Source organism: Chelonia mydas, chromosome 3 (assembly GCF_015237465.2).
Source record: "Chelonia mydas isolate rCheMyd1 chromosome 3, rCheMyd1.pri.v2, whole genome shotgun sequence".
Lineage (NCBI taxonomy): Eukaryota > Metazoa > Chordata > Testudines > Cheloniidae > Chelonia > Chelonia mydas.
The window spans coordinates 88,796,806-88,810,223 of NC_057851.1; the positions used below are offsets into that span (position 1 = coordinate 88,796,806).

General features: G+C 38.6%; 1 protein-coding gene and 1 long non-coding RNA gene across 3 annotated transcripts in view; both read right to left on the reverse strand.

The window, feature by feature from the left end:
- MAN1A1 (mannosidase alpha class 1A member 1) overlaps positions 1-13,418 on the reverse strand; it is a 211,299-nt gene that overhangs the window by 125,482 nt on the left and 72,399 nt on the right. For both annotated transcript variants that reach the window (XM_043542854.1, XM_007069687.4), the window contains exon 3: positions 3,021-3,136. In XM_043542854.1, coding sequence (XP_043398789.1) covers positions 3,021-3,136 — 116 coding nt within the window. The remainder of the gene's footprint in view (positions 1-3,020; positions 3,137-13,418) is intronic.
- LOC122465038 lies at positions 8,888-10,017 on the reverse strand. Its single transcript, XR_006289567.1, has 2 exons — positions 9,076-10,017; positions 8,888-9,038 (listed from the first exon to the last, which is right to left on the reverse strand). It is a non-coding gene; the product is annotated as an uncharacterized LOC122465038 (long non-coding RNA).

A 13,418-nucleotide genomic window follows, 5' to 3' on the forward strand; every position in this document is an offset into this window, starting at 1 on the left:
CCAGATTGGTAGGAGCCAATAACTGCAGTGACAACATGTTTAGGCCCTCTGAGGGAAACCATACAATATTGTTTCCCTCACTAACCCTTTGGGATGACAAAGGAGAGCTCAGCCGCATCCAGTCTTCTCCAGTCAGAATGAGTAATCGCTCATGACGGATCTGAGGAAGTAAGGAAGGATTTACAAGGGAAAAGCCCCCTTGTCAGAAAAACTATGACAAAAACCTTTTTTTCTTTAATTCTAGATCACTCACTAAAAATGCACTAGATGGTTAAGGCTACTACAAAAATAAAACTGATGGTGACAGACTGTTGCTTACAATTTTTAAATAGCTTGCTATATTTTTAACCAATAATTATATAAATAAAACCCTGTTCATACTTCAACTACTAAAATTAAATTACAGGGTTTGCTATATTACCGATCAAAAGTATTACACACCTGTGGTATAACTGACAAATTGGATATTATACAACTAGTAAGAAATCAGTATAACACCCCTTTTTACTCAGAACTGTTCAAGCCCCAATGTGCATGTTTAGAACTTCCATGCCATTCATAATATTTTATTTTCATGCTTGTTTTCCTTCCAACAGACTTTGACGGGACAACAATTTATTACGCCCCAATAAATGTACCCTTACGATCTCCCCTAACCTTTTGAAATACTTTTATTTCTATTCATCCTCAAAGCTAAACAAAAGAAAACCACTTTTAAGTGAGACATTTAAAGTATACCAACTTGAGTCTACTTCGGCAAACTACTAAACAAATTCAAACATTAACAAGACATTTTCAGCTGCTAGTTTAACTAAACTTCAGCATAGACCCAATTCTCCATTTAATTATCTCAAAACAAAAACAGCCCTGTTTTTCCAGGAAGCAATTTTACTGCAGATAGCTATATTACTGGGAAAACTAGAAGATGGTCTAGCTAAAAAAAGGCCAATGGGAAGTGCCATAACTATACGCAGGACTCAAATCATTGAGTATACCAAGAAAGTCAGTATTCACCATAGGAGCCAAATTTGTAGAGAATTCAACTGTTGGCCTTCTCAGAAGCTTAAGAGCGTATTCTGAGCAATAAAAATAACAAACTATATTTGACAAATAGCTTATTTGGTTTTAGTCTTTCAGCTTAACATTTGTAGCTCCACTAATCAAACAATTTCATACAATTCTTCATACTCATTTTCTTTGTTTTGTAATACCATTTATTTTGATAGATTAATCTTAAAGTGGCTGCGTTAATAAATTTGGTAACAGTAAGTCTATCCAGTGAAAAAGAACAACCTAAAACTAGCCAAATTAAACAAATGAACATCCTTAGTTTTACAAGCTTATAGAAACCATCATTTAATTTAGCTAAGCTATGTTGCCATACTCTGATGATGGGGGCCATATAGATACCTAGACAAAGAGAGATTAAGAGTTTTGCCTCAGAGTCATTTTTAAGTGCTATTTGTTTCTTCATTTTATCCTTGTTTACTAGGTTATGTATGTAAAGAAAACAAATTTTATAGCTGTGGAAAGTGAAACGGCAGAGTTCTAAAACTAAATTTGTAGAGAGTTAGTCCAGGAGTTCAAATGAAGACTTCAAATATACTTTTTTAAATAGCTACCTGATTAATCTTCTCTCTCTGCAACAACTAACTGAAACGATCAGATTAATTTCACATAACCCCCATCTATACACCAGCTGTGTAACAGTAAATGTTTAGTAGCTGTATCACTGCATGGATGATAAAAAATAAATCCTTTGCATGGGTAAAAAGACAGTTACTAAAAATATCACAGAAATTTAATATATAAATAAAACGTTAAGGAAGAAAGGGCAATAAAATGTTAACTAGTGCAGGATAATATGATAAAACATTTCAGCAGAGATATACAGACATATGACAAAGAATGGAGCCTGTTCTGTTTTTCCACTCGCTGTAAGTGCTGAGCCTTAAGTGGTATTTGGAGCTAACCTACCTAAATTAAAGTTAGCATTATTCAAAGTAAATTTATTCATTTAGTTTTCTAACACCACTAAACCCACATTTAACTCCGCCGCAGCTCTAAAAAAACCTACTGGTTAAAAATGGTTCATGCCATAGGGGCCTATTTTCATAGACTGTGCACTCAGAGTGCCTTCTTGTGATTTAGAAGAACTGAATTTCAAGACGTGGAATAGTGTCCATATAGGAAACTGGTTTGCAACAGCTAGTCTGTGTCATTTCTACCAAGATAAGCCCTTACATCCAAGCTTATTCACTTTCAGGTCATGGGATTCTCAACTTCGCTGGTCTTATCAGTATGCATAAAAGTCCCTAACTACACTGACATTTACAGTGTATATTAATTATAGAGAAAGGTAATAACTTTATTGGTAGATCATCATCTTGTGTCCTGTACAGAAACAGACCAAAAGTTTTAAAATTTGGGCATCTAAAGTTGACACGCAAGTTACAGTGGGATATTATTAAAGGTCCCCATTAGCAACTCCTACTAACTGTAATGTGAACTGCAAGCATTCAGCCCTTCTGGAAAAAAAAATCAGATTACTTTGATTTAGGAGTCAACTTTGGGTACCATTTTGGCCTCAAATTGTATAGTCAGTCAACTAAAAAGTGCTTTTTGAACTTGCTTGATTTTTTTCACATCTATCAAGTAGCTTTGACCAGAATATTAGTTCTAGCAAGAGAAGCTGGCTACACAGAAGCAGTGACAGGCCAGTGTCCTTTTTCCCTTCCATTTAGCTAGTCCCCTCCTAACTCATGACCACTCAAAAAATACCCCACCCGCAGCCCCCCAAAATTGTGGCACTAACACGCCATTTGTGATCATTCCGTTCATTCTGACTACAGGTTACAACTTTGTCTCCTATGCCACCTTGCCTATTTAGATTATATGCTTTATGGGGGCAGGGATTATTTTTTAGTCTGTTTATACAATGCCTAGCACAATGGGACCCTGTTCTCAGATCACCACAATGCACTAACAATTAATAAAAAAAAATAATCCCCAATACTCACCACATTGAAATCTAAGTTTTTTTCTACCCATTCCTTGGCTTCCTTGAATTCATCTTTCATTTCCATGATATACAGTGTATCCAAGGCATCTACTATTGTTGCTCCTTGAATGTTACCTGAAAATACATGGAAATATAATTATAAACTCTAATAGTAATTTCTTCAAATAAATCTGGTTAAAAATAAAACATACGAACAAGTGTACAACTAGTTTCTAGTCAGTTAATTTTGATTCTCATGCCTGAGTAAAACACTAATGTTTTGTGTTTCAAATACTGTAGGGGAATGTTTATATTTCATTGACTTTTCTACTGGACTGGGGGTGTGGGTGGGGAATTGTGTTTTATACTTTGATTTGTAAGGATTAGATTTTCAATCGGTAAATGTCATGTCAGCAAATGTCTATTTCACTGTAAACACAGAAGCTGATGAAAAACATTTCCATGGATTGCAGAAATTTACAGATTGGCAAAATAAGAAAAATGCTGCTTGAGAGCTTAGTTTGATTTAAGGATATTTACTTTTTGTATTTTTACATGTGATGTTGAAAATTTTTTGTTTTAATGGTTATAAAATTAACTTTTGGAATCTCAGTGTCTGATGTCATTTAATTATTGTCTGACCCTCCCCCCGCAATTTCCCACAACTGTGAAATTTCGAATTTGATAAAAATTTTTAAAAATGCGTAACAAACATACATCTATTATTCACTGAAATTATTTTTTTTAAAATCATATTCTGCCAAGCCTACTTATATGGCACACACTAAAATTTGAGCACAATGTAATTGATAATGTCCCTTCAAATAGTAACAGAAGCTCTAACAATATTTTTGCATTTATAAGACCGACAAAAGTACATAACTAAGATCTACCACAACTGTAATACTAGTTAATGTTATATTTGTGAAAATGTATTTCAGAGTCTTTTTTTGGGTTCTCAGTCACTGTCTGTCTTGCACACTCAGTGCATAATACTAAACAGCCACTGAGGATCTTGAAACACTTTATTAAAGATGTACTCAGTTTCACAACATCAAGAGTTCGAGAATAATATTCTCATTTTCTAGGGTCACACAGGAGTGCCTGACAGAGCAAGGAACAGACTCTTGAACTCTTGTCTTCTAATCATGTACTGCAATCAAAAGAACATCCTCTCTCTAAGAGCTTGTCTACACTGACAAAACTGAAAAAAAACTAACCCTCAGCGATGCAAGTTTCAGTGCGTAAAGTGTCCATGTAGACAGTGCACCAGTGCTGAGAGTCACGCTGCCAGCGCTGGTAGCTATGCCCCTCGTGGAGGTGGTTTTTTTTAGAGCGCTGGGAGAGCTCTCTCCCAGCTCTGTGTCGCAACCACACAAAACGTACATGAAAGCACTGCCGTGGCAGTGCTTTAGCGTTGCCACTGTAGACTAGCCCTAAGTGAATTGTGTTTATATTCCGCTTGGCCCTACCTTGACCTCAAGTGACCTCACCTACTATTATTATTTGTCTTACTGTTCCTAGGAGCCCTACTCATGGACCAGGCCCATTGTGCTAGGCATTGTACAAACAGAACAAAAATACAGTCCCACCGCACAGAGCTTACAATCTAAAGTATAAGAACAGAGACAGATGGATACATACAGTTTTTCAAATCTTTGTCTTCACTTAAGTGTGCATGTCAATCAGTTTATCTTCCAATTCAAAACCAAGGAGGTATTAGATGCTATTTCTAGAGCTAGTTCTGGTGACTCACGTAGGCTGCAATCTTTCTTCTTGATTTTGGGGACTTAAAGAAGTCAGGTTATCACAACTTTCAATTAAAAAAAGTATTTATCCTGTTTTGTTGCAAAACAAAATACATCACTAGTGTTTAAAATCTGCCACTGACTTTTTCCTGAAGATTCATGAACCAATCACACAGGTGAGGCAGGGGGAGGAAGCCATCTGAGTTACTTGCTATTGGCTTTAGGCTGTCTCAAGCTTCGTCCAAATTGACTTTCTCCAAACTGACTTCCTGAGGAAACTACAATCCATTGGTGATCTTCCTGAAAACACCATCCTGGCCACTATGGATGTAGAAGCCCTCTACACCAACATTCCACACAAAGATGGACTACAAGCTGTCAGGAACACTATCCCCAATAATGTCACGGCAAACTTTACAAACATGAAAGTTGCGATATTACAACAGAAAAACTTCAAAACCAGACTCCAGCGAGAGACTGCTGAATTGGAATTCATTTGCAAATTGGATACAATTAACTTAGGCTTGAATAGAGACTGGGAGTGGCTAAGTCATTATGCAAGGTAACCTATTTCCCCTTGTTTTTTCCTACCCCCGCCGTTCCTCAGACATTCTTGTTAAACCCTGGATTTGTGCTGGAAATGGCCCACCTTGATTATCATACACATTGTAAGGAGAGTGATCACTTCAGATAAAGTATTACCAGCAGGAGAGTGGGGTGGGGGGAGAGAAAACCTTTTGTAGTGATAAACACCCATTTTTTCCATGATCTGTGTATATGAAAACATCCTCACTGCATTTTCCACTTTTATGCATCCGATAAGTGAGCTGCAGCTCATGAAAGCTTATGCTCAAATAAACTGGTTAGTCTCTAAGGTGCCACAAATACTCCTTTTCTTTTCGCGAATACAGACTAACACGCCTGCTACTCTGAAACATGGCAAACCTGGTGGCTGAACTTTGTGACTTTGTCCTCACCCATAACTATTTCACATTTGGGGACAATGTATACCTTCAAATCAGCAGCACTGCTATGGATACCCGCATGGCCCCACAGTATGCCAACATTTTTATGGCTGACTTAGAACAACACTTCCTCAGCTCTCATCCCCTAATGCCCCTACTCTACTTGCGCTATACTGATGACATCATCATCTGGACCCATGGAAAAGAAGCCCTTGAGGAATTCCACCATGATTTCAACTATTTCCATCCCAACATCAACCTCAGCCTGGACCAGTCCACACAAGAGATCCGCTTCCTGGACACTACAGTGCTCATAAGCGATGGTCACATAACCACCACCCTATACCGGAAACCTACTGACCGCTATTCCTACCTACATGCCTCCAGCTTTCACCCAGACCACACCACACGATCCATCGTCTACAGCCAAGCTCTACGATACAACCGCATTTGCTCCAACCCCTCAGACAGAGACAAACACCTACAAGATCTCTATCAAGCATTCTTACAACTACAATACCCACCTGCTGAAGTGAAGAAACAAATTGACAGAGCCAGAAGAGTACCCAGAAGTCACCTACTACAGGACAGGCCCAACAAAGATAATAACAGAACGCCACTAGCCGTCACCTTCAGCCCCCAACTAAAACCTCTCCAACGCATCATCAAGGATCTACAACCTATCCTGAAGGACGACCCATCACCCTCACAAATCTTGGGAGACAGGCCAGTCCTTGCCTACAGACAGCCCCCCAACCTGAAGCAAATACTCACCAGCAACCACACACCACACAACAGAACCACTAACCCAGGAACCTATCCTTGCAACAAAGCCCGTTGCCAACTGTGCCCACATATCTATTCAGGGGACACCATCACAGGGCCTAATCACATCAGCCACACTATCAGAGGCTCGTTCACCTGCACATCTACCAATGTGATATATTCCATCATGTGCCAGCAATGCCCCTCTGCCATGTACATTGGTCAAACTGGACAGTCTCTACGTAAAAGAATAAATGGACACAAATCAGATGTCAAGAATTATAACATTCATAAACCAGTCGGAGAACACTTCAGTCTCTCTGGTCACTCGATTTGACCTAAAAGTGGCAATTCTTCAACAAAAAGACTTCAAAAACAGACTCCAAGGAGACACTGCTGAATTGGAATTAATTTACAAATTGGATACAATTAACTTAGGCTTGAATAGAGACTGGGAGTGGTTGAATCATTACACAAAGTAAAACTATTTCCCCTTGTTTATTGCCCCCCCCCCACCCTCCACTGTTCCTCAGATGTTCTTGTTAACTGCTGGAAATGGCCCACCTTGATTATCACTACGAAAGGTTTTCTTCCCCTCCCCCCCGCTCTCCTTGGTATGGTAATAGCTCATCTTAAGTGATCACTCGCCTTACAGTTTTCAGAGTAACAGCCGTGTTAGTCTGTATTCGCAAAAAGAAAAGGAGTACTTGTACTTGTGGCACCTTAGAGACTAACCAATTTATTTGAGCATGAGCTTTCGTGAGCTACAGCTCACTTCATCAGATGCATAGTGTGCATGATAAACACCCATTTTTTCATGTTCTGTGTGTATATAAATCTCCTCACTGTATTTTCCACTGAATGCATCCGATGAAGTGAGCTGTAGCTCACGAAAGCTTATGCTCAAATAAATTGGTTAGTCTCTAAGGTGCCACAAGTACTCCTTTTCTTTTTGCGAATACAGACTAACACGGCTGCTACTCTGAAACCTCCAAATTGAGTGTACAGTCCTGAATAAATTTCATCACAGCCAGAGCCCACATACTGAGGATGCCACAATGGCACAGCTGGTGCCAGGCTAGCCAGCCCACACATTCACAGTGTCTGTTCACAAGGGCATGGGGACAACACCTCAGATACTCTATGGAAGCACTGATATGGTGATTGATCCAAGTTTTTATATAGTGCTCAATTAAAAAAACCTAAGCTAAGAATAAAAAATTCCTTTTTTAATTCAAATATGAAACAAATTAAGACTTGTAGTATCACTGATCCAACTGTCAGCTCCAGAGTGTATGTTCATAAATCTTACTCCTCCGCAAGATTTTATGATGGGCAGGAAGTTTGGCAGGAGCCCAACACCCACGAAGCAAGAAACAAGGTCAGTGCTGCTATCACAGCAGGCTTGCCCACACGCGTGCAGTTCAGTGCTAACTGCAATTTAGTACTGCTGTTATGGAACTTCTGCTTTTAGAATACTGCATTTTAAATGTTTAAATAAAATTATAGATACAGCAAAGATGAGAGGAATTCATGAGAAGAGTTAATACACACCATACCAAATCAAATCAGGAAGACTCAGTGAACAAAGAACTTACAGAACAGAAGAGGGCTTAAAATCCTGAGAAACAGTACTGGAAACTATTAAAATACTTATTGGAAAACCAACAGCTAACACAGAATATCCAAGCATTTCTGAGTGGAGGCACTGTTAGCAAAAGGATGTAAAAAAAGTTTTAACAGACTGAGAAGCAGCTCTATAATGCAGGCTAGTGACTATCTTTTTGTTCTGTGTTTGTCAAGTACCTATCGCAATGAGGTATTGGTCCATGATTGGGGATCTTAGGTCTTATGGTAATACAGATAACTGCAGTAATAATAAAAGCAGCATTCTAGTCTAAACTTCCACTTTCACTGATAACCTTCTCAAAATGTTATTTCAGTCCAAAACTGTTTATATGCTGCTTCTTATCCCAAAGAATTTTAGTCAATAGTAAGCACACTAATTTTAAGCCAGATTTACTCAGTAGTTTAATATTTATATTTTAAATTTATTTTAGTTTACATATGTGATCTAATTGTGTGTTTTGTGCAGAAGCACCAAGATGTATTGGCTAACATTTGATAACACTAGTTTGCCTGTGAATTCATCTTGCTGAGTCAACAGAGAATTAATTTTTAGAAATATGTATTTAGTTGCCAGTGTAACTTTAACTCTGTCATACTGTTTTTGAAATATACCAGGATAGAAATATAACAGCAATGCGGGTTTGTACTAAGACTACAAAGCAATACTATTTTCCTGAGTTGAACTACAGTACTAATTGCAGTTTTGGTTTCCTGCTTTAGAATTTAGAGCTTCAGGTCTCCTGCTTATTCATGAAACAGATAAGCAATCTGACTCCTTGTACAGAAACAACAGGGCTGCCAATTTTTTTTTTTTTTTTTTTGAGAGAGAGACTTGTTTGAAGGACACACTAATTCTTCTATTACTAGTTACTTGTGACACCTAATGTTACTGTAACTGGTTATAGTTTAAGTTTAAGTTGTTCCTATCTTCTTTGTGCATTTATAGGAACTCTGCATTTACCCGAACTGTGCATTTACCCACTTGCACTGTGATGTTGATTGCCAGCAGCTTATCTACTCCACTTCGCCCTGAATGGTCTCTTGCAACATACATTAACTTCAGATCTGTTCCACCCTTGTATTTAGTTGTGACACTCTACCTTTCCCTGAAAAAGAATGGTCTTTCACCAACAGAAGTTGTACCAAGAAAAGATATTCCTTCACCCACACCTCTCTAATATTCTAAGACTAGCAGAGCTACATAGCTATAACACTGCAAATATACCACCCCATGTCCCGCACTAGCGTGACTTCACCTTAGCACTCCACTCAGAGAGCTCATGTTCACTCAGCCCTAGGGCCTGAAAGAGGATGTTTACTAGTAACAGGATGGCAGAACTGCTACTGTTTCTGAGGTTTGAAACCAGAAGGGCGTCTCCTCTTCCCACAACCCCTGCCTGGAGCCCCTATCTCATAAATTCAAGCTGACAGTGTCCCTTTAACTTAGTAAAGTAACTTGTGCTTATCTAAATTCAAGTGTTCTTACAACGTAAAACATAATACAAAATGCAAGACGTACACTACTGGTAGCTGGAAGACAGCAGTTCAGGAATGATACACTGTGATCCAAGTCAACAAAATCATACAAGAAAATAAGGGGCATGCTCAGGAAATCTACTAGAATGCATGGATAAGAGGTCAAGTATCAGGGGTAGCCATATTAGCCTGTGTCATAAATATAAAGGAAAGGGTAACCACCTTTCTGTATACAGTGATATAAAATCCCTCCTGGCCAGAGGCAAAACCCTTTCACCTGTAAAGGGATAAGAAGCTAAGGTAACCGAGCTGGCACCTGACCTAACATGACCAATGAGAGAACAAGGTACTTTCAAATCTGGAAGCGGGGGGGGGGGGGGGGGGGGGAGCGGGGGAGACAAAGGGTTGGTCTGTCTGTGTGATGCTTTTGCTGGGAACAGATCAGGAATGCAGCCTTATAACTCCTTTTAAAGTAATCTAGCTAGAAATGCGTTAGATTTCCTTTTGTTTAGTGACTGGTAAAATAAGCTGCGCTGGATGGAATGTATATTCCTGTTGTTGTGTCTTTTTGTAACTTAAGGTTTGACCTAGAGGGATTCTCTGTATTTTGAATCTGATTACCCTGTAAGGTATTTACCATCCTGATTTTACAGAGGTGATTCTTTTACCTTTTCTTTAATTAAAATTCTTCTTTTAAGAACCTGATTGCTTTTTCATTGTTCTTAAGATCCAAGGGTTAGGGTCTGTGTTCACCTGTACAAATTGGTGAGGATTCTTATCAAGCGTTCCCCAGGAAAGGGGGTGTGGGGCTTGGGGGGATATTTTGGGGGAAGACGTCTCCAAGTGGTCTCTTTTCTTGTTCTTTGTTTAAAATGCTTGATGGTGGCAGCATACGGTTCTAGGACAGGGCAAAGTTTGTACCTTGGGGAAATTTTTAACCTAAGCTGGTAAGAATAAGCTTAGGGGGTCTTTCTTGCAGGTCCCCACATCTGTACCCTAGAGTTCAGAGTAGGGAAGGAACCTTGACAGTCTGTATCCGCAAAAACAACAAGGAGTCTGGTGGCACCTTAAAGACTAACAGATTTATTTGGGCATAAGCTTTCATGGGTAAAAAACCCACTTCTTCAGATGCAACTGAAGAAGTGGGATTTTAAGGTGCCACCAGACTCATGGATAAGAGGATACATCATGTTATGGTTCTAGAGACATTTAATAACAAAGTACTGTGAAAGCTGCTTATAGTGAATTTTGTAATAGTTTAGCTCTACTTATAGGAAAAAAGTTTGTATCTGGATTTCCTTCAGTGCATTTCAATGGACTTTTCGTCTGCTTGCATTACAATACCTCTCCCTGAGTTAATCCTCTTGTAATACAGCTAATCTCTCTAAAGTGGTGGTTTTCAACCTTTTTGGATTCGTGGACCCCTAACAAATTTTTGAATGGAGGTACAGACCCCTTTGGAAATTTTAGTCTGAAGACCCCCAAGGTGTCCACAGGCTGAAAACCACTGCTCTAAAAAGAGTTAAGTATTGCATTCCAGGGTGTGTAACCTAACCCATCCCCTGGTTTGAGCAAGAGAAAAGATGCTTCTGCCCTGTTGAGGAAAGAAGTTTGGAGTCATTCATAGCTGCAGCTGTTTCCTGTGTGGAACAGAAAGAAACAGTTTTGCTATCTGATGCAAGCTGTTATAGTAAGAATGTGGCCTTCCTAGGCACGTCTAAACAGCAGCTGGCAGTGAGCTTCCCAGCCTAGGTAGACAGACTCATGATCCATGGGGCTGGATGTGTCCTAGCTCGGGTGGGTAGCCCAAGTCTCTGCTAGTACACCACCACCCACACTGCTATTTTAGCGTGCTAGCTCAAACCCCATTAGCACAAGTGTCTACCTGAGCTGGGAGGCTACCAGCTTGAGTGAACAAAATGCAGAGACTCTCAGACTCCCCCTGTATTTATATGACAAGCTGGCTGTGGTGATATAAAAAAATTAAAATCTGCTTTTTCTGATTGCTACCCTATATTTTGAACAATGTACCACCAGTCTCTGTAGCGAGGGAACTGAAGTCATTCAGATTTTAGACACATTAAAACACTCAATTTTTTTTATTAGATGTATTTAGAAAGATACTGATTTCTTCTTAGTACACAAAAGTTTAAAGCGGAGATCTCCAAAAAAAGCAGCTACAGTGGGTAATGCACAATATTTTATAAACATAAAAAACCCTCAACTCAGCCATAAATATGTAGCCATGATTGGTACCTCTACAGTATTGAGCAAGGGACTGAGCAAAGAGACTGGTCTAAAATTCTTAACCAAGGAAGAAAGAAGATAGAGTTGTCAACTCTCACCATTTTATTTTGAGTCTCGTAATATTGCATGTTATTCTCAAGACTCCAGCTCCTGGAATCCAGTGATACATGGAAATCTCCCCCTCTTAAAAACAATAGCCAAAATAAGTCCTCAAGTTTCATCAAAATGTGAACACCCCCATGCCTGAACAGGTATGAAACTGTAAGGCCAATACAAAGAACCTAAAAATTTTTTTTTGTTGTTTCATAGTTTTGAGGCCTGACTCAAATTTTGAGCACATGGTGTTGGAAATACTGAGTTAACTCACAAGTACTATTTATGGGAACTCAAAATTACAAGAAAACTACATAGAGCATACAGCTGTACCATGGAAAAACCACAACTGTAACCATTCAAACCCACCAAATACAACAGGAAAGAAACAGGAACTTTCTAGAAATGAAATGGCAGACTAAGTAACAAATCACTTAATACTATGTTAGCTAAATTATTCAAGCCTATATATACACACACACCACCTTTCTGAAAACCTGCACATGTAGACCACATGAAACTCTGTAACTAAATCAACATTAAATCTCAAAGTCCCAAGGAATTACAGACCAGTGAGTTTAATTTCAATGCCTTTATTAGAATAAAGCAGATGATTTCTGAGCATCAAAAGCAAAATAAGATTGCTAATCATCATTTCAATGTAACACTATCAGGCTAAGCTCTTTTTTCAGCAAGGCAACAAATGTGGGGAATAAAGGAAATCCAACATACATTTCTCTCAAATTTAAGTAAACTATTTTAAAATGTTTCACAAGACTTTTCGTACAAAAAGATGTTTGACTTCGACAGCACTATAAAAATATACTAATGGTTCAGTGCCGAGTTGCAAATAACGTCAATGAAACTGAGTAGGGACATATTCTAGATTCTTCACTGTTTTCTTAACTATTATGGGGACGGCACAGAAAGAACACTGATCAAACTGGAGGATAATTACTTGAAAAAGGATTACACACTTAGAGGGTAATATTACAGTTTGGAGCCAAGTTTGAGAAACTGGATTCAAATCCTTAAAGTTTGACAGTGACAAAGTTAATTTAGTTCATAATGGCAGGAATAACCAAATGTACAAGTTTACTGAGTCGGTAATAGTACAAGAGAACAATCAAGGAGTTAAGTGTAATTTAAAAAACAGTAAAAAAAACAAACCACACACAAAAAAGGCAAAAGCCAATTGATGTTCTATTTTAGTTACATATTTTAAAATAAAAAATAGCATGTGGTTTGTCTTACTTAGGGTAGGAACAAACATAAAGAGGGTGGTCAATAGAGCGCATATTAAATGGATTAAGATTTGACTAGCTAACAGATCTTAAAAAGAGAACAGTCATTGCAGGGGGGTGTTAATAGTGGGTTCCAAAGGGATCAACATTGGACCTGACACTATGACATTTTCATCAGTGATCTGAAAGTTAATAAATTGCCTGATAAAATCTGTGGATGACAAAGACTGTCAGAATGGTAAATTATCAG